This window comes from Rhinoraja longicauda, chromosome 2 (assembly GCF_053455715.1).
Source record: "Rhinoraja longicauda isolate Sanriku21f chromosome 2, sRhiLon1.1, whole genome shotgun sequence".
In the NCBI taxonomy this organism is placed as follows: Eukaryota; Metazoa; Chordata; class Chondrichthyes; order Rajiformes; family Arhynchobatidae; genus Rhinoraja; species Rhinoraja longicauda.
In genome coordinates, this window is record NC_135954.1 from 12,357,826 (window position 1) to 12,384,469 (window position 26,644).

At 47.9% G+C, this 26,644-nt stretch overlaps 1 protein-coding gene across 2 annotated transcripts in view; it reads right to left on the reverse strand.

The window, feature by feature from the left end:
• Nucleotides 1–26,159, reverse strand: part of LOC144602190 (dyslexia-associated protein KIAA0319-like) — an 88,922-nt gene extending 62,763 nt beyond the window's left edge. Inside the window, exons 1-4 of one of the 2 annotated variants that reach the window (XM_078414943.1) lie at nucleotides 25,940–26,159; nucleotides 20,572–20,707; nucleotides 9,428–10,176; nucleotides 5,836–6,028 (exon numbers count right to left, since the gene is read on the reverse strand). In XM_078414943.1, coding sequence (XP_078271069.1) covers nucleotides 5,836–6,028; nucleotides 9,428–10,176; nucleotides 20,572–20,623 — 994 coding nt within the window. In that variant the 5' untranslated portion in view covers nucleotides 20,624–20,707; nucleotides 25,940–26,159. Of the gene's footprint in view, nucleotides 1–5,835; nucleotides 6,029–9,427; nucleotides 10,177–20,571; nucleotides 20,721–25,939 lie in introns of both variants that reach the window. The other variant, XM_078414933.1, reaches the window with a different exon arrangement.
• Between the last annotated feature and the right edge of the window lie 485 nt (nucleotides 26,160–26,644).

The following is a 26,644-nucleotide window of genomic DNA, read 5'->3' on the forward strand; positions in this document are numbered from 1 at the left end:
CTGAACCTATTTTCTATGTTTCTATCTTCCATGTATGGAGTCATAGTCATACAGCATGGAAAAAAAACCTTTGGCCCAAAAGTTGTTTACAGAATAAATGGGCCTTTGGGAGAACTCCACTGATCTTTAAAATGAGATGACAAGCTTCACTGGAAGATCTGCTCTGAATGGGCTGTGGCATTACTAAGAGCTGCTGGCTCACAGTTACTGTGACCTGGGTTCAATTCTGACCTTGGCCGTTGTCCGTGTGGAGTCTGCAAGATCTTTATGTGACCATGTGGATTTGCCCTCCACCTTCCCCTATCCCACCCCCAGACCCCCCCCTAAAGCCCCCCCCTAAAGCCCCCCCCCATATCTCCCCCCTAAAACCCGCCCCTCCCATCCCCTCCACCTCCTCATCCCCCCCCACCCCCTATCCCGACCCCCCATCCACTCCACCCATTCCCCCCCCTCCACTCCACTCCACTCCACTCATTCCCCCTCCGCCCATTCACCTCCCCCTCCCTCCACTCTACCCATCCCCCTCCCCCCCTCTCTCCACCCATCCCCCTCCCCCTCTCCCCCTTTCCCCTTCTCCCTCCCTCCACCCCTCCCTCCACGGGACTCCAGTTTCCTCCCACATCTTAAAAACACACAGGTTAGTTGATCACTGTAATTATTCGCCCCTAGCTAGAAACTGGAAAAGGTGCAGAGAAGGTTTACGAGGATGTTGCCAGGACTCGAGGGCCTGAGTTATCGGGAGAGGTTGCGCAGGCTAGGACTCTATTCCTTGGAGCGCAGGAGGATGATGGGTAGAGGTGTACAAAACCATGAGAGGAATAGATCGGGTGGACGCACAGAGTCTGTTGCCCAAAGTAGGGGAATCGAGAACCAGAGGGCATAGTTTTCAGGTGAAGGGGGAAAGATTTAATAGGAACCTGAGCGGTAACTTTTTCACACAAATGGTGGCGGGTGTATGGAACAAGCTGCCGAAGGGGGCAGTTGAGACAGGTACTGTCACAAGATTTAAGAAACATTTAGACAGGTACTGCACATGTTTAGGACAGGTTTAGATGGATATGGGCCAAACGCAGGCAGGGTGGGACTTGTGTAGCTGGGACATGTTGGTCGGAGTGGGCACGTTGAATTGAAGGGCCTGTTTCCACTTTGCAAGACTGATTCTAAAGTGCGGAGGCTAGGCAGAATCTAGGGGTGGAGAGCAGCAATTGGAACGCATTGAGAATAGCATAGGATTAGTGTGCTTGAGTACTTGGGTGCTTGATATCTGACATGGACTCAGTGGCCCGTTTACATGGTGTATGATCTGTGACGCTATGAAGCTTGAGAAGCTTTGTTTACAAACTTTGCTTCAGCACTGGTACAATAAATTGAAGACAACTCAAACTAATATTCTGAAATGTCAGGTTAAAATGGTGGCATCCTTCAAGCAACAGCACTGTTTATTGAACCAGTGGCTCATTTTTATTGGACTGCATGTTAAAACAACCAACCGTGGTTCCAGTTAGTTCAGTTTAGTTTATTGTCACGAGTACTGAGGTGCAGTGAAAAGCTTTTCGTTGTGTGCTAGCCAGTCTGCGGAAAGACTATACATGACTGCAATCAAACCGTCCACAGTGTACAGATACATTATAAAGTGAGTAACGTTTAGTGCAAGGTAAAATCAAGTCAAGTTTATTTGTCACATACACATACACGATGTGCAGTGAAATGAAAGTGGCAATGCCTGCAGATTGTGCACAAAAAAGAATTACAGTTATAGCATATAAATAAAGTTAATAAGTTACTATTAGTGTCGACAAAAATTTAGTCTCTGGAGTTATAAAAGTTGACAGTCCTGATGGCCTGTGGGAAGAAGCTCCGTCTCATCCTCTCCGTTTTCACAGCGTGACAGCGGAGGCGTTTGCCTGATCGTAGCATCTGGGGTGGCAGGGGTCCCTCATAATCTTGCTTGCTCTGGATCTGCACCTCCTGATGTATAGGTCCTGCAGGGGGACGAGTGTAGTTCCCATGGTGCGTTCTGCCGAACGCACTACTCTCTGCAGGGCCATCCTGTCCTGGGCAGAGCTGTTCCCAAACCAGACTGTGATGTTGCCGGACAGGATGCTCTCTACAGCCCCAGAGTAGAAGCAATGAAGGATCCTCAGAGACACTCTGAATTTCCTCAGCTGTCTAAAGGTGGTAAAGGCGCTGCTTTGCCTTACCCACCAGTGCGGCAATGTGCGTTGCCCATGTCAGATCCTCTGTGATGCGGACTCCCAAGTATTTAAAACTGCTCACCCTATCCACAGTAGACCCATTTATCTCCAGTGGCGTGTACGTCTTTGGATGTTTAGCCCTTCTAAAGTCCAGCAAAGTCTAATTACAGAGGGTCGGTCCGAGGATCTTCAATGAGGTAGATGGTAGCTCAGAACAGCTCTCTAGTTGTTGGTAGGATGGTTCAGTTTCCTGATAACAGCTGGGAAGAAAGTGTCCCTGAATCTGGAGGTGTGCATTTTCACACTTCTGTATCTCTTGCCTGATGGGAGAGGGGAGAAGAGGGAGTGGCCCTTGATTATGCTGCTGGCCTTGTGTAGATGGAGTCAATGGAAGGGGGGAAGGATGGATTACTTGCAAAACAAAGTTCTTCACTGTATCTTGGTGCGCATGACAATAATAAACCTGTACCAGCAATTGGAAGAGACAGATTTGAGATAGCAGAAAACATTTACTCAAGGATCAGTAACACTAAGAACTGAATGTGGAACCGAAGCAGACTCAATGGGTGAACTTGAAAGCAATTGATTTATTCACAAAATGCTGGAGTAACTCAGCAGGTCAGGCAGCATCTCGGGAGAGAAGGAATGGGTGACGTTTCGGGTCGAAAACTGTTCCTGAATCTGGAGGTATGCGTTTGGACCTCACCATCTCCATGTGTCTGGACCTCACCATCTCCATCACAGGAGACAGACTAGTGACGGACATTTACTACAAGCCCACCGACTCGCACAGCTATCTGGACTACACTTCTTCCCACCCGGTCCCCTGCAAAAAGTCTATCCCCTACTCCCAATTCCTCCGTCTACGCCGCATCTGCGCCCGGGATGAGGTGTTTCACACTAGGGCTTCCGAGATGTCCTCGTTCTTCAGAAAACGGGGCTTCCCCTCCTCCATTACAGATGAGGCTCTCACTAGGGTCTCTTCTACATCCCGCAGCTCCGCTCTTGCTCCCCCTCCCCCCACTCGCAACAAGGACAGTGTCCTCGTTCTCACCTTCCACCCCACCAGCCAGCGGATCCAACATATCATCCACCAACATTTCCGTCACCTACAACGGGACCCCACCACTGGCCATATCTTCCCATCCCCTCCCCTCTCTGCGTTCCGCAGAGACCGTTCCCTCCGTAACTCCCTGGTCCACTCGTCCCTTCCTACCCAAACCACCCCAACCCCGGGCACTTTCCCCTGCAACCGCACGAGATGCAACACCTGTCCCTTTACCTCCCCCCTCAACTCCATCAAAGGACCCAAACAGTCTTTCCAGGTGAGACAGAGGTTCACCTGCACCTCCTCCAACCTCATCTATTGCATCCTCTGCTCTAGATGTCAACTTATTTATATCGGCGAAACCAAGCGCAGGCTCGGCGATCGCTTCGCTGAACACCTGCGCTCGGTCCGCATTAACAAAACTGATCTCCCGGTGGCCCAGCACTTTAACTCCCCCTCCCATTCCCAGTCTGACCTCTCTGTCATGGGCCTCCTCCAGTGCCATAGTGAGGCCCGCCGGAAATTGGAGGAGTAGCACCTCATATTTCGCCTGGGCAGTTTGCAGCCCAGTGGTATGAACGTCGACTTCTCCAACTTCAGATAGCTCCTCTGTCCCTCCCTTCCCCTCCTCCTTCCCAGATCTCCCTCTATCTTCCTGTCTCCACCTATATCCTTCCTTTGTCCCACCCCCGACATCAGTCTGAAGAAGGGTCTCGACCCGAAACGTCACCCATTCCTTCTCTCCCGAGATGCTGCCTGACCTGCTGTTACTCCAACATTTTGTGAATAAATCGATTTGTACCAGCATCTGCAGTTATTTTCTTATACTACTTGAAAGCAATTGAGCTGTGCACTTCAAAAGGAAAATACAGCATGGCTATGAGGAAAGAGGGAGGAAAGTGGACTAATCAGATATTTGAAACAGCAAGCATAGAAAGATGAGGTAAATAAGCTTGTGTTGCAAGCTCCACTATTCTTGTAACATAGCGTTATAGTGTCATACAGCGTGGAAACAGGTCCTTCAGCCCAACTTGCCCACACCGACTAATATGTCCCATCTACACCAGTCCTGCCTGCCTGCATTTGGCCCAACCTGTCCTATCCATATACCTGTCCAATTGTTTCCTAAACGTTGCAATAGTCCCAGCCTCAACTACCTCCTCTGGCAGCTCGTTCCACACACCCACCACCCTTTGTGTGAAAAGATTAGCTCTCTGATTCCTATTAAATCTTTCCCCCTTCACCTTCAACCTATGTCCTGTGGTTCTCGATTCCCCAACTCAGTGCGTCTATCCGATCTATTCCTCTCATGATTTTATACACCTCTATAAAATCACCCCTCTTCCTCACTGCACTCCAAGGAGTAGAGTTCTAGCGTGCTCCATCTTTTCCTATTGCTCAGGCCCTTGAGTCCTGGCAACGTTATTATAAGTCTTCAACATCTTTCCTATAACACGGTGCCCAGAACGAAACACAATGTGGCCTCACCAACGTCTTGTACAACTGCAACATGACCTTCCAACTTCTATACTCAATACTCTAACCGATGAAGGCCAATATGGCAAAAGCCTCAAAAGTCATTAAAAAAAACACAAGATACATGAAACATGAAATAAAAAAAGACGAGTGGAAAGGATTGGGGATGTGCAAAGAATTGGGGCGGGGGGGAAGGGTAGTCAGTCTACACCATGACAGAAGGGGGGGGAGTTGTACAGTTTGATAGCCACAGGGAAGAAGGGTCTCCTGTGGCGTTCTGTGCTGCATCCTGGTGGAACCAGCCTGTTGTTGAAGGTGCTCCTCAGGTTGACTAGTGTTTCATGGATGGGATGAGCTGTATTGTCCAAGACGCTCCGCAGTTTGACGAGCATCCTCCCCTCCAAGGCTGCTACCTGTGACGCCAACTTGCTGATAGGTATTCACCTTTCTGGATTCTACAACCTTTGCAAATGAATGAAAGTTCAATTTGCGTTGAACAGGGGGCAATACCAGTTCCGTGTCATGTCAACACCTTTCGCTTCCAGCTGATCGACTATAATCGACTAGAAAGACATTCTAGCCTTAGAGGGAGTACAGAGAAGGTTCACCAGATTGATCCCTGGGATGGCAGGACTTTCATATGAAGAAAGACTGGATAGACTAGGCTTGTACTCGCTGGAATTTAGGAGACTGAGGGGGAATCTTATAAAACATAATAAATTCTTAAGGGGTTGGAGAGGCTAGATGCGGGAAGATTGTTCCCGATGTTGGGGAAGTCCAGAACCAGGGGTCACAGCTTAAGGATAAGGGGGAAGTCTTTTAGGACCGAGTTGAGAAAACATTTCTTCACACAGAGAGTGGTGAGTCTGTGGAATTCTCTGCCACTGAAGGTAGTTGAGGCCAGTTCATTGCCTATATTTAAGAGGGAGTTAGATGTGGCCCTTTTTGCTAAAGGGATCAGGGGGTATGGAGAGAAGGCAGGTACAGGTTACTGAGCTGGATGATCAGCCATGACCATATTGAATGGCGGTGCAGGCTCGAAGGGCCGAATGGCCTACTCCTGCACCTATTTTCTATGTTTCTATGTTTCTATGAATGAGGAAAACACTGTGGTACCTGGTTGCTGAGCAAATGCAGACACTGTTGTGACTTCAGCGGCCGCCGACTGTGAAGCCAGTGGATTCTCCGATACGGGAATTACAACCGGAACACCTGCTCCTGGCATTCTGGCTGCAAAGCTGGTGTTTTCCGAAACAGCTGTCCCAGAGAGTGGTTTGGGAAGTGATGAATTTGAAGGAAAGACATCTTCCTGGTAAAAAGGAGGAAACGTGCAAATTACTTATCGTGAGTCACAAGGACCATAGGAGTAGAATTAGGCCATTCGGCCCATCGAGTCTACTCTGCCATTCAATCATGGCTGATCAAGGGCGGCACGGTGGCGCAGCGGTAGAGTTGCTGCCTTACAGCGAATGCAGCGCCGGAGACTCAGGTTCGATCCTGACTACGGGCGCCGTCTGTACGGCGTTTGTACGTTCTCCCCGTGACCTGCGTGGGTTTTCTCCGAGATCTTCGGTTTCCTCCCACACTCCAGAGACGTACAGGTAAGTAGGTTAATTGGCTTGGTAAATGTAAAAATTGTCCGTAGTGGGTATAGGATAGTGTTAATGTGCGGGGATCGCTGGGCGGCGCAGACCCGATGGGCCGAAGGGCCTGTTTCTGCGCTATCTCTAAATCTAAAAAAAATCTAAATCTATCTCTACCTCCTAACCCCATTCTCCTGCCTTCTCCCCATAACCTCTGACACCTATACTAATCAAAAAATTTATCTATCTCTGCCTTAAACAAAACCCTACTGACATGGCCTCTCCAGCTTTCTGTGGCAAAGAATTCCACAGATTCACCACCCTCTGACTAAAGAAATTTCTCCTCATCTCCTTCCTAAAAGAACAACCATTAATTCATTCATTGTAAAGCACGTAGAAGCAAGGAACTGCAAGTGCTGGCTTGCAACAACAACAACAAAAAAAAGACACAAAGTGCTGGAGTAACTCCGGCAGCATCTCTGGAGATCATGGATGGGTGATGATTCAGGTCAGGACACTTCTTCAAGCTTATTGTGGGTAGGGGGGGTGGGGAGGAGAGAGAGATCGCTGGATGAGAGGAGGGGCAGGACAAAGCCCATATCTAAGATCATGTTAAGCTCAAGAGCTGGTTTGTGCTAGGTTGTGTTAGCCGATTAGGAAAAGGGGAGATGCAACGAGACCTGGGTGTCGTGGTACACCAGTCATTGAAAGTAGGCATGCAGGTGCAGCAGGCAGTGAAGAAAGCGAATGGTATGTTGGCATTCATAGTGAGGGAATTTGAGTATAGGAGCAGGGAGGTTCTGCTGCACTTGTACAGGGCATTGGGGTATTGCGTACAGTTTTGGTCTCCTAATCTGAGGAAAGACATTCTTGCCATAGAGGGAGTACAGAGAAGGTTCACCAGATTAATTCCTGGGATGGCAGGACTTTCATATGAAGAAAGACTGGATAGACTCGGCTTGTGCTCGTTGGAATTTAGAAGATTGAGGGGGGATCTTATAGAAACTTACAAAATTCTTAAGGGGTTGGACAGGCTAGATGCAGGAAGATTGTTCCCGATGTTGAGGAAGTCCAGAACAAGGGGTCACAGTTTAAGGATAAGGGGGAAGTCTTTTAGGACCGAGATGAGAACGTTTTTTTTCACACAGAGAGTGGTGAATGTGTGGGATTCTCTGCCACAGAAGGTAGTTGAGGCCAGTTCATTGGCTATATTTAAGAGGGAGTTCGATGTGGGCCTTGTGGCTAAAGGGATCAGAGGGGTATGGAGAGAAGGCAGGTACAGGATACTGAGTTGGATGATCAGCCATGATCATATCGAATGGCGGTGCAGGCTCGAAGGGCCGAATGGCCTACACCTGCACCTATTTTCTATGTTTCTATGTGAACCTCCCCATCCTCGCTCAGGGTGGGCACACCTACCTTCACCGCATCTCCAGCCTGGGGAGAATTCGCAAGAAGGGTCCCGAATCAAAACGTCACGTATTCATATTCTCCAGAGATGCTGCCTGACCCGCTGAGTTGCTCCTGCACTTTGTGCCATTGTTTGATTTTTACAGCACGAAGCCAATACTTTCTTTGCAGGGAGGGGGGAGGGGGGGGGGGGGGGTGGGAGAAGCTGGAAGGGAGGAGAGGCAGGACAAAGCCTACCTTTCTATTCCTTTCGTTTTTAGTTTTTTACTTTGAGAGATACAGGGCGGGCAACAAGCCCTTCGGCCCACCGAGTCCGCACCGACCAGCGATCCCCACACACTATCCTACGCACTCTGCGGACAATGTACGCTTATATACCAACCCAATTAACCTGCAAACATGTACGCCTTTGGAGCGTGGGAGGAAACCAAAGATCTCGGAGAGAACGTGCAAACTCCGTACAGGCAGCACCCGTAGACGGGATCGAAGCCGGGTCTCCGCCGTGCCACCCATTCGTCTCATGATCTTATGCACCCCTCCCTATAGGATCACCCCTCATCCTCCTGCACTCCAAGGGAAAAAAACTCCAAGCCCGCTCAACCTCTCCCAACAGCTCAGGCCCTCGAGTCCTGGCAATATTTAATTACCAGCATGTGAGATTTTAATTTTGCTTTCCATCTCCACTTTGCTGGGTAAAAGGACATCGGGAGAGGGGGGGGGGGGGGGGGGGGGAGAAATGTCAATTTTGGCCCATGGCCATCTCAACTTTCTCTTTCCCTCTGATCATCAATCGAGCCTGCCCCTGGCACATTTGGGTTAGACGAGGAACCAGGTTACCTGGGGGCCTTTCTGCAGTAACTGGTGTACACAACATTGAAAGCCAGAAGGGATGAGAAGAAGTACCCATGAGAGGAATTTTTTAAACAACAACTCATTATAACGGTGATGAAGAACTGCAGATGATGGTTAATACACTAAAAGGACAAAGTGCTGGAGTATCTCAGCAGGTCAGGCAGCATCTCTGGAGAACATGGATAGGTGACGTTTCGGGGTGTAGAGTCCCTACTTCAGACTCAGCGAGGACTCATTCCCTTAGAAAAAGGCCGGGAGGCGGAGGCGAGGGAAGAAGAGCTCTACATCATGGGGAACCTAGAACCTTTTTGCGGTGTGGGCAGAGGGGTATAAAAGTAAGGCCTCTGATGAGGACAGACCGTTCTGTATCATAACAGCACGGTGGCGCAGCGGTACGCCTAATGCCTTACAGCGCCAGAGACCCGTCTTCGATCCTGACCATGGGTGCTTGTCTGTACGGAGTTTGTACGTTCCCCCCGTGACCTGCGTGGGTTTTCTCCGAGATCCTCGGTTCCCTCACGCACTCCAAAGACGTGCAGGTTTGCAGGTTGGTTGGCTTAAATATAAAATTGTCCCTAGCGTGTGTAGGGTTAGTGTTGGTGCGTGGGGATCGCTGGCCGGTGGGAACGCGGTGGGCCGAAGGGCCTGTTTGCTCTCTGTATCTCTAAAGTAAAGTAAACTAAACTAGAGGGAGGGAGGGAAGTCAGGGGGTGGGTGGTGAAAACACAACAGGGTGAGAGCTGGGGGCAGAGGGATGGAGGGAATCTTGGGCGAGGTACTCTGGGGGGGGGGGGGGGGGAGAAGGAAGGTGGGGGTGGGGAAGGAATGAGGGCATTGAACAATGATTAGCTTTGAAAGCCCACCTCTTGGAGGCCACCATCAGTTCCATTTGAATCGTGCCGAAGATCTTCTTGACCCACCGTCTCCAAAGGGACAATTGCCATAAGGTCACTTGCGTCTTTTATTATCCCGTCAGGCCACTCTTTCTTCTCGGGTCCATTAGCCGGAAACTCCACATCTGATGGGATCCCGCTGTGAATTCCAGCCAACGTAACCTCTTCGCTGTCTTCACCGACTCCTCCAGCCTCGACTGAGGAAACATCAGGGTTATATTTGGGATCCCACGCCAGCCGGTCTTGTGAACCATGTTCCCGGTCCTTGCTGGGACCCTGCAGGCTCCCATCGTTGACGGGCGCTTCCCGGTCGTCTCCTGCCACTGTAGGGTGATCGAGACTCGGATCTTGTGCAAAGAGACCCTCCAGGTTACCGCCCCTCCCGGTTGAGGCAGATCCAGCCAGTTCGCCCCAGCCTTTATAAAAAGCTTTCCGCACGCCCGACCTCAGAGAGGTTAGCCTCCGCACAAAGGCCAAGTGAGACTCCACTGCGCTGGTCGTCTTTGGTTCACACTCTCCCTCACGCTGGCAGCTCAAAAGGTAACAACGGCCCTGGAACATCCAAGCCACGTCACAGTCAGGAAAGTCGCAACAGGCCGATGTACATTCGCGCATGGAAGCGGCCGGCGTAACCCGTAGGATTTTGCTGGTCTTCAGGTTTGGGGAAACTGCTGCATCTGAATACCTTGCAGTTTCGCTGCAATAATCGCAGAGAGTCCCTGTGAAAATATATATATATCATAAGCCACAGATGAAATGATTTTGGTTCAGTTTAGGAAAAGAAAAAACTGCAGATGCTGGTTTAAATCGAAGGTAGACACAAGATGCCGGAGTACCTCAGCGGGTCAGGCAGCATCTCAGGAGAGAAGGAATGGGTCTCGACCCGAAACGTCACCCATTCCTGCTCTCCTGAGATGCTGCCTGACCCGTTGAGTTACTCCAGCATTTTGTGTCTGCCTTAGTTCAGTTTAGTTTCGAGATACAGCGCAGAAACATGCCCTTCGACCCACCGACTAGTGGTCCCCACACACTAGCACGATCCTACACACGCTAGGAGACCATTTACAATTTTACCGAAGCCAATTAACCTGCAAACCTGTACGTCTTTGGAGCGTGGGAGGGAACCGGAGCACCCTGGGGAAACCCTTGCAGTCACAGGGAGAAGGTACAAACTCCGCACAGACAGCACCCGTAGTCAGGATTGAACCCGGGTCTCTGGTGCTGTAAGGCAGCAACACTACCGCTGGGCCACAGTGCCAGATATCAGCCAGAGAACAGGAAATCAAAATGCTGCTCAGGGATTCAAGTTAAGGAATTGCAATGAAATACAAAACGATATTGATTACTTTTAAGGCTAACAATAGCAAAAGGGTTATCCAATAACAAAATCCATTCGTTCTAACCATGCGGTATCTCACGGAGATATACAGTGGGTCATCGAGTCAGAGTGATACAATGTGGAAACAGGCCCTTCGGCCCAACATGCCCACACCAGACAACATGTCCCAGCTACACTAGTCCCACCTGCCTGCGCTTGGTCCATATCCCTCCAAACTTGTCCTATCCATGTACCTGTCCAACTGTTTCTTAAAAATAGTCCCAGCCTTGACTACCTCCTCTGGCAGCTTGTTCCATACACTCACCACCCTTTGTGTGAAAATGTTACCCCTCAGATTCCTATTCAATCTTTTCCCCCTCACCTTGAACCTCTGTCCTCTGGTCCTCGATTCCCCCATTCTGTGCATCTAGTTTTTAAATTTTGCAATCGTGCACAAGCTTACATTTAATCCGTCATATCATCCCAAACTGCAGAGCATCTATGAAACATCTTTTGAGTTTAGGGAATGGAGGCAGTTGGTAGGCACGGACCCATGAGATAGTTTACCAGCTATACAGGTTTAACAATGTTAGTTGAGGAACAAATATTGGCCAGGATATACTGCTATGCAAAGGACCAGGATTATTTTGGTTGCAAATATCCAATAATTCAGACTATTCTGAATTCTGAATGCGGGCGGCACGGTAGCGCAGCGGTAGAGTTGCTGCTTTACAGCAAATGCAGCGCCGGAGACTCAAGTTCGATCCTGACTACGGGTGCTGCACTGTAAGGAGTTTGTACGTTCTCCCCGTGACCTGTGTGGGTTTTCTCCGAGATCTTCGGTTTCCTCCCACACTCCAAAGACGTACAGGTATGTAGGTTAATTGGCTGGGTAAATGTAAAAATTGTCCCTAGTGGGTGTAGGATAGTGTTAATGTGCGGGGATCGCTGGGCGGCACGGACTTGGTGGGCCGAAAAGGCCTGTTTCCGGCTGTATATATATGATATGATATGATATGATATGATATGATATGATATATTCCTCTGAACATTTCATCTAACCTTTTGATTAAAATCTTTGGAATTCTCCAATATAAAGGCCTGTTGATACTTGGCTGGATGTACACAGCTGAGACTGATGGCATTTTTTAGTATTAATGGGATACAAGGATAAGTACTCCAGCTTATGGAAGGACCGTTCAGAAGCCTGATAACAGAGGAGAAGATGATATTCACGAGTCCCGTGGTACCGCACATTGGTTTGGGCACAGCACAGGTGGCACAGCAGTAGAGTTGCTGCCTTACAGCGCCAGAGATCTGGGTTCGGGTGCATGGCTGTACGGAGTTTGTACATTCTCCCTGTGACCATGTGGCTTTTCTCCGGGTGCTCCGGTTTCCTCTCTCATTCCAAAGACGTAGAGAGCTTGTAGGCTAATTTGGGTTTGGTAATTGTAAATTGTTCCTCGTGTACAGGTCAGTGTTAGTATACGGGGTGATCACCGGGCAGCGTGGACTTGGTGGGCCGAAGGAACTGTTTCCACGCTGTATGTTTTAATCAAAAAATCCCCAAATCATGTTTTGGCTCATTTAGCCCAGCGCCAGATATCAGCTAGAGAACAGGAAATCAAAATGCTGCCATGGGATTCAAGTTAAGGAATTGCAATGAAAAACACAAGGGGGGTTTTAAGCACAGGTTGCGTTATCTAGCCACTAAAATTAAAACAAATTGGTATTAACTGGACCAGATTGTAAAGGAAATTCAATGATGATTTTCACAGTGCATGTACTTCTACAACTATCTCCAGATGGCAAAGTATTTCCTCATTATAGGAAATACTGATTTATTCACAAAATGCTGGAGTAACTCAGCAGGTCAGGTAGCATCTCGGGAGAGAAGGAATGGGTGACGTTTCGGGTCAAGACCCTTCTTCAGACTGAAGAAGGGTCTCGACCCGAAACGTCACCCATTCCTTCTCTCCCGAGATGCTGCCTGACCGGCTGAGTTACTCCAGCATTTTGTGAATAAATCGATTTGTACCAGCATCTGCAGTTATTTTCTTATAGGAAATACTGATTTCCACATTAGAGCCTTCACCAGCACAGTAAGAATGTTGCAGGTGGCGAGAACAACACATTGTGCCTGTTTCAGCTACTGGGACTGCTATAAAATTCCACTTTGCCTTTGAGCAAAAGGTAGATTGCGAAGTAGATTTCAAGTGGGGTCACACCCTGTAAAAACAGTGGAGAGATTACGAATGGAAACAATACTGCAGGTTTGTACTTAAGGGCCTGTCCCACTTAGGGCGATTTTTAAGGCGACTGCCGGCGACTGTCAAAGTCGTAACAGATCGGCAAAATTTTCTTTTACCCTACAACAATGACCACGACAATGCCGAGTCAGGTCGAAACAAGTTACTTTTTTTGTGAAACTAGCACCTGGCTAAGAGATTACACCGTCTTCAGAAAATTCCCACGCTTACCTGACTGTCAAACTGTCGCCTCCAATCTACCTGTCAAATGTCCTGACGGTAAATAAATTAGTTAAACAAAACTATCTCCTGGTATCTTCAAATGCCTTTTCTTAATTTAATATTACGTGCTTCATATTGCAGATGATACAAAGCTGGGTGGCAGTGTGAACTGTGAGGAAGATGCTATGAGGTTGCAGGGTGACCTGGACAGGTTGTGTGAGAGGGCGGATGCATGGCAGATGCAGTTTAATGTGGATAAGTGTGAGGTTATCCACTTTGGTGGTAAGAATAGCAAGGCAGAGTATTATCTGAATGGTGTCAAGTTAGGAAAAGGGGACGTACAACGAGATCTGGGTGTCCTAGTGCATCAGTCACTGAAAGGAAGCATGCAGGTACAGCAGGCAGTGAAGAAAGACAATGGAATGTTGGCCTTCATAACAAGAGGAGTTGAGTATAGGAGCAAAGAGGTCCTTCTGCAGTTGTACAGGGCCCTAGTGAGACCGCACCTGGAGTACTGTGTGCAGTTTTCGTCTCCAAATTTGAGGAAGGATATTCTTGCTATTGAGAGCGTGCAGCGTAGGTTTACTAGGTTAATTCCCGGAATGGCGGGACTGTCATATGTTGAAAGACTGGAGCGACTAGGCTTGTATACACTGGAATTTAGAAGGATGAGAGGGGATCTTATCAAAACGTATAAGATTATTAAGAGGTTGGACACGTTAGAGGCAGGAAACATGTTCCCATTGTTGGGGGAGTCCAGAACAAGGGGCCACAGTTTAAGAATAAGGGGTAGGCCATTTAGAACGGAGATGAGGAATTTTTTTCCGAATGCGCTGAGATCCGCTACGATTCATTGAAGACTCCTCACGATCATGCCCACGACACCCTGGCAAACGTTCGGCGACAGCCTAGTCGCCCGCAGTCGCCTTAAAATCGCCTAAGTGGGACAGGCCCTTTAGACCTTCCTGAGACAACAATGTACCTAGCAGGCACCATTGTTCTGTGGCCATTCAAGGCTGGCTCTAACTGGGCCTGCTGTTTTCCCGCCTTCAGATCTTCACCTCCCTCCTCCCACCTCCTGCTTTCAGTCTGAAGGGACCCGACCGGAAATGTCACCCACTCATTTTCCCCCAGAGATGCTGCCTGACCAGCTGAGACACTCCACCATTTTGTGTCCATTAGAATAGTTGTATATATATGTAGTCATGTATGTATGTATGTATGTATCTTTGGTTAATATTAAAGTTGATTATAAAGCCAATTCTAGACAAACCTTATCAAAGAGACTTTACTCCCAGTGTTTGTTCAGCTGATAGGCCGATAGGGGAATTGAAAGTGCCCTTGACTAAAGCTGTTTGTTCAATCCTGGGCTAGGCCTTCAAAGTCAGTCAGAGAGTTGTTTTTCAGTCAGAGTGTTGTAAATCTGTGGAATTCACTGCCTCAGAAGGCAGTGGAGGCCAATTCTCTGAATGCATTCAAGAGAGAGCTAGATAGAGCTCTTAAGGATAGCGGAGTCAGGGGGTACGGAGAGAAGGCAGGAACGGGGTACTGATTGCGAATGATCAGCCATGATCACATTAAATGGTGGTGCTGAATGGCCTACTCCTACACCTATTGTCTATTGTCTATTGTCTACAGCCGTTTCACAAAAAGGAGGTTTTGTACTCAATGGAGGCGAGTAAAATAGAAATATTTCAACAGCAAACTAAACATTACTTAAACAGAGAGTAAAACACTAAAGGACATACCTATAAGGTGTCCTTTTTTGTTTGGGAACAGCTCCATCCAAGACCGCAAGAAATTGCAGCGAATTGCGGACGCAGCCCAGACCATCACACAAGCCAACCTCCCTTCCATTGACTCCATTTATACCTCACGCTGCCTCGGCAAGGCCAGCAGCATAATCAAGGACGAGTCGCACCCTGGACACCTCTAGATTCAGTGACAGTTTATTCTCAGCTGTTATCAGGCAACTGAACCATCCTATCACAACCAGAGAGCAGTCCTGAACTACTATCTATAGTGGTGCCAACTATCGCACTCCCAAATACGGGACAAGGTGACGTCACCCTCCTCCCCTGCGCCCCATGTGACCTCACCCAGGCAGCAGCCACGTGCTCCCGCTCCACCAATGGCAGCCGCCCGGCCCTGGAGGCGGGTTGCTACGCAACCTCCGTTAGGCGGCGCCCGGACCTCCGGACCTCCGGACCTCGACTATCTGGAGCTAAAGTGTCGGAAACCTAGAGTGTCGGGACCTAAACTAGCGGGAACTACTGCTTCAGGGCCTACAGTGGCAGGGCCAACAGCGTCCAGGCCTAATATGGGACAAGGGCGGTCCCATACGGGACAAATCAATTTGGCCCAAAATACGGGATGTCCCGGCTAATACGGGGCAGTTGGCAACCCTAACTATCTACCTCATTGGTGACTGTCGGCTTATCTCTGATCGGACTTTACTGGCTTTATCTTGCACTAAACATTATCCCCTCATCGTGTATCTGTACACTGTGAATGGCTCGATTGTAATCATGTGTTGTTTCTGGTGAGCACGCAACAAAAGCTTTTCACTGTACCTCAGTGCACGTGACAATAAACTAAACTAAAGAGGAAAGAGATGTGGAGGAATGTCTTTAGTCAAAGTGTGGTGAATATCTGCAATTCATTGCCACAGACGGCTATGGAGGCCAAATCATTGGGTGATTTTAAGGCGGAGATTGACCGATACGTGATTAGTAAGGATCTCAAGGGTTACAGTAGACAATAGACAATAGACAATAGGTGCAGGAGGAGGCCATTCGGCCCTTCGAGCCAGCACCGCCATTCAATGTGATCATGGCTGATCATTCTCAATCAGTACCCCGTTCCTGCCTTCTCCCCATACCCCCTGACTCCGCTATCCTTAAGAGCTCTATCCAGCTCTCTCTTGAATGCAATCAGCGAATTGGCCTCCATTGCCTTCTGAGGCAGAGAATTCCACAGATTCACAACTCTCTGACTGAATTTTTTTTCCCTCATCTCAGTTCTAAATGGCCTACCCCTTATTCTTAAACTGTGGCCCCTTGTGCTGGACTCCCCCAACATTGGGAACATGTTTCCTGCCTCTAACATGTCCAACCCCTTAATAATCTTATACGTTTCAATAAGATCTCATCCTTCTAAATTCCAGTGTATACAAGCCTAGTCGCTCCAGTCTTTCAACATACGATAGTCCTGCCATTCCGGGAATTAACCTAGTAAACCTACGCTGCACGCCCTCAATAGTAAGAATATCCTTCCTCAAATTTGGAGACTAAAACTGCACACAGTACTCCAGGTGCGGTCTCACTAGGCCCCTGTACAACTGCAGAAGGACCTCTTTGCTCCTATACTCAACTCCTCTTGTTATGAAGGCCAACATTCCATTGGCTTTCTTCACTGCCTGCTGTACCTGCATGCTTCCTTTCAGTGACTGATGCACTAGGACACCCAGATCTCATTGTACGTCCCCTGTTCCTAACTTGACACCATTCAGATAATACTCTGCCTTCCTATTCTTACCACCAAAGTGGATAACCTCACACTTATCCACATTAACTGCATCTGCCATGCATCCACCCACTCACACAACCTGTCCAAATCACCCTGCAACCTCATAGCATCTTCCTCACAGTTCACACTACCACCCAGTATGGAGAGAAGGCAGGAGAAAAGGGTTGAGAAGGAAAGATGGATCAGCCATGTTTGATTGGCGGAGTAGACTTGATGAGCCGAATAGCCTACCTCTGCTCCTATGACATGTGAACTTATGCTTATGGGCCAGAAATGTTGGAGCAATAGCCTGTTGTCAGGAAATAGCTCTTCTTATTTCGGGTGGTTTTAATCAGTGTTTCGTTGTTTGTTTTAATAGAAAGGGTGGCCACACACATGCTTTTGTTTGCAAAACAAACACAGAACATGGACTTTGCTACATTAATAGTGTACAAAACCATGTGCAGAGCAGATAGTGAATCATTAAATTGGCCTAAGCTACGTGCTGTGAACGAGGCTTATAAGAGGATTTGTTTTTTATTCTGGGCTTGGTAGTGAATCGGTTTTATTAAAGGACCAGCTAATCAGACACCTGCACTAAATAATCCAACATTTGAATTTAGTTTTCAAAATAAGGATAGCCTCAATTTGTATAAAAGTAGTCAAAGCAGTAAGAATATATTTTTTCAAAACGTCTAGTTCACCGAGGATAGACACAAATTGCTGGAGTAACTCAGCAGGTCGGGCAGCATCTCTGGAGAAAAGGATTAGGTGATATTTTGGGTTGAGACCCTTCTTTGGACCAAGAGTCAGGGGAGAGGGTAACTAGCTAGAGACATGAAAAGGTACAGAGAGCAAGATACCTATTCCTTTTCTCCAGAGATGCTGCCTGACCCGCTGAGTTACTCCAGTTTTTGTGTCTATCTTTGGTGTAAATCAGCAACTGCAGTTCCTGCTTACGCACTATAAATTTTCATTATCAGTTTCAGCACTACCTTCTCGACTGTTGCAAGACAGGTACCTATCGCTGTTACAACATAGCACAACAGGCGAGATCTTTCCAGCCAGATCTAAAAAAGACACCTCACTTTACAAGCAGTATTTCTTCCAGCTACAGGGTAGAGTTGCTGCCTTACAGCGCCAGAGACCCACGTTCAATCCTGACTACGGGTGCTGTCTGTACAGAGTTTGTACATTCTCCCCCTCCCCATAACGTGCGTGGGTTTTCTCCAGGTTTACCTTCCACACTCCAAAGACGTATAGGATTGTAGATTAGTTGGCTTGGTATAATTGTAAATTGTCGTGTGTGTGTGTGTGTGCGTGTGCGTGTGTATGAATGTGTAGGTGTGCGGGGATCGCTAATCAGCGAGAACATGGGGGAGGCCTCTTTCCGCACTGTATCTCTAAAACTAAAAAAAAAGTAGATGCTGCCTGACCCACTGAGTTACTCCAGCATTTTGTGTCAATCTTCAGTGTAAACCAGCACATCCACAGTTCCATCCTACACTTCTAGTTTTCCATTCCTTTCAAATCCTTCTATCCAGAGATGCTGCCTGTCCCGCTGAGTCCCATTGAGTCCATCTAATTTTCCAATGTCCTTTCAGAAAGGAAAATTGACAACATTACATGATTTGCACGTTGCATCACTTTTAAAAATATCGATTATTTTAAATTGCTCTCTGAACTTACAAGAGCAATTTTCACAGATCTATCACAAACATCTCAAGGGAGAGCAAATACAGGCAGTAAACTCCAGTCTTGTCAGCACTACCCATGATAAGTGAGAAATAAAAAAGATACCCAGTTTTATAGATTTCTTTTTCACCATTTTCTATCCTCCATTTTACACACAATAGACAATAGATGCAGGAGGAGGCCATTTAGCCCTTCGAGCTAGCACTGCCATTCAATGTGATCATGGCTGATCATTCTCAATCAGTATCCGTTCCTGCCTTCTCCCCATACCCCCCGACTCCGCTATCCTTAAGAGCTCTATCTAGCTCTCTCTTGAATGCATTCAGAGAATTGGCCTTCAGAGAATTCCACAGATTCACAACTCTCTGACTGAAAACGTTTTTCCTCATCTCAGTTCTAAATGGCCTACCCCTTATTCTTAAACTGTGGCCCCTTGTTCTGGACTCCCCCAACATAGGGAACATGTTTCCTGCCTCTAACGTGTCCAACCCCTTAATAATTCAAAGGATTTTCAAAGCATCCTGTAACTTTATAATGGTTTGGATCCATTCCTTTATCAAACCTAATCAAGAAATCAAAGATAGACACAAAACACTGGAGTAACTCAGCAGGTCAGGTAGCATCTCTGGAGAGAAGGAATGGGTGACGTTTCAGGTCGAGACCCTTCTTCAGACTTCGACTGACTATTTCAATCTGAAGAAGGGTTCCTACCCAAAGCGTCACCTATTCTTTTTCTCCAGAGATGCGAGGGGAGGGAATAAAAGGGAAATGGGGGCCTTGGGGATGGGAGATGAGTGTACAAAGGAGGGGAATGGTGCGGGGGGGGGGGGGGGGGCAGGCTGGGAGATGGTGGGAGAAATATATTTCATTTCACTCCCCTTCTCTCCATATCTGACATGTTTTTGTCTCCTTTCCACCTCTACCCTTTGTCACCTCCAGCAGCTGCTGTTTCTGGTACCTCCCATTATCTCACTCAGTTAATCCTGCAGGCAGCTGCACAGTAAAATGCACAAAGGTGCTGGGTTCAATTCCCCCTTCTGTGCTGCATTAACAACATCGCCATGGTAACGCCAGCAATGCATCGTCAGCCGCAGCAGCGAGGGTTGTTTTCCCTGCGAGACGTTCGCTCCACTGCTGCCAGTGCAAGCGCAGGGAAACATCCACATCTATATACCAAAACTGTTGTTTGTTTGTTTGTTCCTGAACTACAACCAAAACGGTACATCGCAGCGCGACAATTTCAGGCCCACCTTATTCACCGTCGTCCCTTTGGTGCTAATGGAAGAAGTTTCATTGCAAACGGTGTTATATTTTTTAAGTTATTCACATTTTAAAGTTGAAATCTATCTCCTAGGGAGGGAGGGGGAGGGAGGGCAGGTGGGGGGGGGGAGGAGGGAGGATAAGGGGGGTTGAGGGGGATGGAGTGCGGGGGAGAGGGAGAGGAGGAGGGAAAGGGGGGAGGGGAGGAAGGGAGGGGAGGGGAGGAAGGGAGGGGAGGAGGGAAAGGGGGGAGGGGAGGTGGGGGAGGGGAGGTGGGGGAAGGGAGGAATAGAGGGGAGGAAGGGAGGGGAGGAAGGGAGGGGAGGGGAGGAAGGGAGGGGAGGAAGGCAGGGGAGGGGAGGCGAGGAAGGGAGGGGAGGAGGGGAGGGGAGGGGAGGAAGGGGAGGAGAGGAAGGAGGGGAGTGGAGGAGAGGAAGGGGAGGAGAGGAAGGGGAGGAGAGGAAGGGGAGGAGAGGAAGGGAGGGGAGGAAGGGAGGGGAGGGGAGGAAAGGAGGGGAGGGGTGGAAGAGAGGGGAGGAAGGGAGGGGAGGGGAGGAAGGAGGGGAGTGGAGGAGAGGAAGGGGAGGAGAGGAAGGGGAGCAGAGGAAGGGAGGGGGGAGGAAGGGAGGGGAAGGGAGGAAGGAAGGGGAGGGGTGGAAGAGAGGGGAGGAAGGGAGGGGAGGAAGGGAGGGGAGGGGAGGAAAGAGGGGAGGAAAGGGGGGAGGGGGGGAGGAGAGGGTGCTGCACCAATGCAGGAGAGGTTTGGGCCCAACGAGCCCACTTGGTCTAGTATGCCAATAAAGACGGTTCTTTATACAGATAATCGGCAAGAAAGCAAACCAACCCGTGCTTCAGTGACGTACCTGTAATGATGCACAGCAACACAGCATTGAGGGAAATGCACACGTGAATCATTTCTCAGGCAAGAAAATCTTTCACAAGTGTAATGTTTTTTTTCCTTCTTTCCTTTTCCTCCCTTCAGTTGCAAATTCAGAGGCACTAGAACAGAGACCTGATGATCAGTTAAAGATTGAGTCATTAACTTCATTTATCCAGTGCTGCTAAAGTCTTTCTTAAATGCAATTACGATACCAAGAATTGTCTGAGGCATGATGCCATCATGTACAAAATTAGAAGTGACATTTTTAAAATATTTCTCCCTCAGAATCAGACCGTTTTTTCGTTTGGTTTAGTTCAGAGATACAGCGCGGAAACGGGCCCTTCGGCCCACCGAGCCTGCACTGACCAGTAATCCCCGCACACTAACCCTATCCTACACACGCCAGGGACAATTTACATTCATATCAAGCCAATTAACCTACAAACCTGTACGTTTTTAGAGTGTGGGAGGAAACCGAAGGTCTCGGAGAAAACCCATGCAGGTCACGGGGAGAACGTACAAACTCCGTACAGACAAGCACCCATAGTCTTGATCAAACCCGGGTCTCTGGTACTGTAAGGCAGCAACTCTACCGCTGCGCCACCGTGCCGCCCTTTATTTTGTTTTTTTGATGGGTTTGACTGCTTTAAATTAGTTACCTATTAGTCCAGTCTTTCAACTCTTGTTTCTATATTTGTTTCCAGCATTTTCAGTGTTGATTTCAGATTTCTAGCATCTGCAGTTCATTGTAGTTCATTCACATTCCATTTATTATTTAGACATTATCATTATTAACCGAGCTAACACATTCAGCTAACAGTAAGTATCAACATATGACACTTTTGGATAGGCATGTGAATAAGTCGGGAATAGAGGGATATGGAACATGTAGAGACAGAAGGGATTTAGTTTAGGTAGACACCATGTTCAGCAGAGACATTGGGAGCTGAAAGGTCTATTCCTGTGCTGAAATGTTCTATATTCTGACTTGTTAAACACCTCCACAACTAGAAAGTTGTACATTGGGTGTAGGATTGCCAACTTTCTCACTCCCAAATAAGGGACAAAAGGTGATGTCACCGCCCCGCGCCCCATGTGACCTCACCCAGCCAGCGGCCATGTGCTCCCGCTCCCGCCCAGGGTGGGAGGCGGGTTGCTATGCAACCTCCATTAGGCGGTGCCCGGGCCTCCACGCCTACACTGTCCGGGCCTTCTGCGGCCCACGGGCCTAAAGTGTCCGGGCCTACAGCGCCCTCCCCCGACCTAATATGGGACAAGGGCGGTCCAGTACGGGACAAACTAATTTAGCCCAATATACAGGATGTCCCGGCTAATACGAGACAGTTGGCAAACCTAATTGGGTGGGAACATTTCTAATTAGTGTAAATAAAATCATGAGAGGAATAGATTGGGTGTACGCACAAAGTCTTCTGCCCAGAGTAGGGCAATCGAGAACCAGAGGATGTAGGTTTAAGGTGAATGGGGGTAGATTTAATAAGAATCTGAGAAGTAACTTTTTCACGCAAAGGGTGGTAGGTGTACGGAACGAGCTGCCACAGGAGGTAGTTGAGGCAGGTACTATCGCAATGTTTAAGAAACAGATAGACAGGTACATGGATAGAACCGGTTTAGAGGGATATGGGCCAAATGCAGGTAGGTGGGACTAGTGTAGATGGGATGTTTGCCGGTGTGGGCAAGCTGGGCTGAAGGGCCTGTTTTCATTCTGTAAGGCCCTATGACTGTATCTAGTCCAATTCTTGGAAACTATACCGAGACACCAACTGGACAATAGATGTATGGACGTTGAGGAAGGAAATGATTAAGCTTGATTCCTGTCATGTAAATATCCCCATTAATACACACTTGGTTGCTTCATTAGCAATGAAATAGCAAGGGGGGGGGGGGGAGAAATCAATACTTGGTTAACTATATATCACAGTAGCTATCATCACTTCAAGAGAGGACAAGATAGAAATGGGATTTTTTTTTTTTTAATTGACAATGGTGGCTTTTAAATTGGAGTACTTTTGGAAATCAACTCAGAAGACTAACCAGAAGGTAGTAGCTGGATAGTGTTAGCTTAGCTGAAGAACCCACAACAAATTCAGAAGCTCATGGGATGTCAATTTCCCAAAATTGACATCACGATACGATACAACAGGAGGGAAATTGGTCTGCCGACAGTCATAAAAACACAAGAAACATGAAATTAAAGTGATGAGTGGAAAGTCCACACGACAGTGAAGAAGGTGGCACTGGCCACCACCGATTGATAGAACATCTGCAGCATCTTACTGCAGATGTTGAAAGAGCGGAGCCTCCTCAGAATGTACAGCCAGCTCTGTCCCTTCTAGTCCAGTGCCTCCGCCTTCCTGGACCAGTCCAGTTTACTGTCCAGGTAAACTCCCAAGTACCCTTGGTAAACTGCACATCGGCACCCTTGATGGAGACAAGGGACAGGGGTGTTCCTCTCCTCCTAAAGTCCACCACTAACGCCTTAGTCTTGTCGGTGTTGAGCTGCAGGTGTCAATAGTCAATAGTCAATTTATTTGTCACATACACATAAATGTGCAGTGAAATGAAAGATTAACCACAGTCCAACAATAAGACCAATAAAAATAAGCAATAAAATATAAGCAATAACACACACAATCATAAACCAACACCAAACATAAAGAAACATCCATCACAGTGAGTCTCCTCCAGTCACCTCCTCACTGTGATGGAAGGCCATAAATGTCTTCTCTCTTCAGCCCACACCACTCAACAAAGTCGCTGAATCAACAAATCACGTTGAAATACCGGGAGAACGTGCATCATCAGAGGTACAATTTTTTGGATGAAAATCACCAGCCTCTCTAGGTGGACATTACAAATCAAGAGCAAGGCTGCTTGCCCAACACAGTTAAGGACATTCATCACTAACCAAAATACTTAAATCGAGTAAACTGGTCATGGACGAGTCCAGAACCAGGGGTCACGGTTTAAACATAAGGGGTAGGCCATTTAGGACTGAGATGAGGAAAATAATTTTCACCCAGAGAGTTGTGAATCTGTGGAATTCTCTGCCACAGAAGGCAGTGGATGCCTATTCACTGGATGTTTTCAAGAGTTAGATGTAGCTCTGAGGACTAATGGAATCAAGGGATATGGGGAGAAAGCAGGAACGGGGTACTGATTTTGGATGATCAGCCGTGATCATATTGAGTGGCGGTGCTGGCTCGAAGGGCCGAATGACCTACTCCTGCACCTATTTTTTATGTTTCTATGTTTCTAATCACTTGCAGAAACCAATGGTACAAAATTTGTTCCTACATTCATCTGCAGTGGCGAGGTTAGCAACCCACAATTAGTTATGAAGATCTTTGGGATAATCACATTAAGAGTGCAAAGCTCCAAATCAGGGCAAGTTCTTTCATGTGTACAGGTTGCACGGCCAAAGTGGAATATTCAGTATGTTGGGGAAGGAGGTCCCTTTGCCCAATTGGGACCAAGTGGTTACAATCCCCACCCAGTGTCTCTTCCTCAAAGAGATTGAGGGTCAGCTGAAGGCACGATTATGATTCTTATCCACCTGGTCCTCTTGTTGGGGGAGTCCAGAACCAGGGATCACAGTTTAAGAATAAGGGGTAGGCGATTTAGGACGGTGATGAAGAAAAACTTCTTCACCCAGTGAGTTGTGAATCTGTGGAATTCTCTGCCACAGATGGCAGTCAGTGGAGGCCAATTCACCGGATGTTTTCAAGAGTTAGATTTAGCTCTTAGGGCCAAGGGAATATTGGGATATGGGGAAATAGCCGGAACAGGGTACAGATTTTGGATGTTGTTTATTATATCTTTGTTGGAAGATCAAATACGTAAAATGAGAAGAGCTGAAAGTCACAGGGAGAGCACAGAAAAATGCCCTTCGGCCCAACTCGTCCAGGCTGACCCAGATGCCCCATCCGAGCTAGTCCCACTTGTCTGGGGTTTAGTCAATATCCTCTAAACCTTGAGCGAAACACAAAATGTTGGAGGAGGTCTCAGCAGGTCAGGCAGCAACTGTCGAATGAATGGAGTTGCTCCAGTAATTTGTATTTTGATCAAGATTCCAGCATTTGCAGTTCCTCCTGTCTCTCCTGAAACCTTTCCTATCCATGTACCTGTCCCAATGTCTTTTAAAGGTTGTTATTGTACCTGCCTCTGCTACTTCTGTTGGCACCTCATTGCACATGCTCACTGCCCCCATGTGAAAAAGTTGCCCTTTAGGTTAACATTAAATCTTTCCACCCTTACCTTAAACCTATGCCCTCCATTGAGTTAAACAGCAAGGAAACAGGCCCTTCAGTCCATCTTGCCCATGCCAACCAACATGCCCCATCTTCACTGCCACCTGCCTGCATGTGGCTCCTATCCTTCTAAACTTATCCGATCCATGTACCTGTCCAAATGTTTTTTAAACATCGTAATAGTACCTGCTTCAACTACCTCCTCTGACAGCTCGGTCCAACTACCTACCACACTTTGAGTACAAACATTGCCCCTCAGGTTCGTATTAATTCGTCCCCCCTCCCACTCACCTTAAACCTATGTCCTCTGGTTCTTGATTTCCCTTCTCTAGCTAAAAGACTGTGCATTTACCCTATCTATTCCTCTCATGATCTTGTATATGCAAGGACATCCCTCATTTTCCTGGACTTCAAAGAATGAAGTCCTAGCCTGCTCAATGTTTCCCTCTAGCTCAGTCCTGGCAACATTCCTGGTCCTGGCAACATTCTCGTAAATCTTCTCTGTACCCTTTCCAGCTTGACAACATCTTTCCGATAATAGGCTGACCAAAACTGAACACAGTACTCTAAATGTGGCCTCACCCCAGCTCAGTGTGTGAGTCCATCTTCGGTGCAAATACCATGCATTTGCTACCCATCCATCTGCTACCCATCCCTTCTCTCTAGAGATGCTGACTGACCCACTGGATCACTCCAGCTCAGTGTGTGTTCAGCCCAGCTCGGTACAAGTACCATCCATCTACTACCCATCCCTTCTCTACAGAGATGCTGCCTGACCAGCTGAGTCACTCCAGCTCAGTGTGTGTGTCTATCTTCGGTGCAAACCCCATCCATTCTCTACAGAGATGCTGACTGACCCGCTGAGCCACTCCAGCTCAGTGCATGTCCATCTTCGGTGCTACTACCCATCCCTTCTCTCCAGAGACGCTGACCGACCCGCTGAGCCACTCCAGCTCAGTGTGTGTTCAGCCCAGCTCGGTGCAAACACCATGCATATGCGGTCCCTTCCTACACGCACCATTCTGTCAGCAGTTAGTTCCCCTTTGTTGCGACCAAAGACACCAAGCCAGGCTGCGTCCTTACCTGGGCAATTCCCGCTGTGGTGTCTCTTCTTCTGTTAAGGCGAGGCTTCATCCGCTTGGCTGCCTTTGCAGAGCCCCAGACCCTGGGCTTGAGTGTCTCCCAACGCCTCTGTGTGTGTGTGTGGTTGGTGTCCCGGCAGAGGCAAGCGAGCCACTGGACCAGACCAGACCTCTCCTCTCCTCTCCTCCCCTCCCCTCTCCCACATGCGATGCCGTGAGCTCATTGCACGTTTAATCCTCAGCCCATTTCCCCAGCCGACGGCTCACATCTGCCGCCTGATTGTCAGAGGGAGGAAATACTCCCCCAAATATCTCACTGCCTGGGATTCAAAAAATAAGGGTCACCCCTAACACAATTGGCAATGGCCAAAATTCTGCAACACTTAACTTAACTCTCTCCTCTTTTTTTTAATATCAAAAAATACTTTATTCCAGTAATAAATATTCTTCTTTTCAACAACTCCATCCGACATTCCCGGAGGTTATACATTCAATGCATATTCGTTGCCAAATTTACACAGAATCCCTTATTGGGAGGGGCGTCTGTTCAACCTGCACTTGCTTCAAATGCAAATACAATACAATACAATATATCTTTATTGTCATTGCACAGGGGTACAACGAGATTGGGAATGCGCCTCCCATACGATGCAATAATTTAATTCATTTAAACAACAACAACAACCCAACGAAACAAATTGTAACA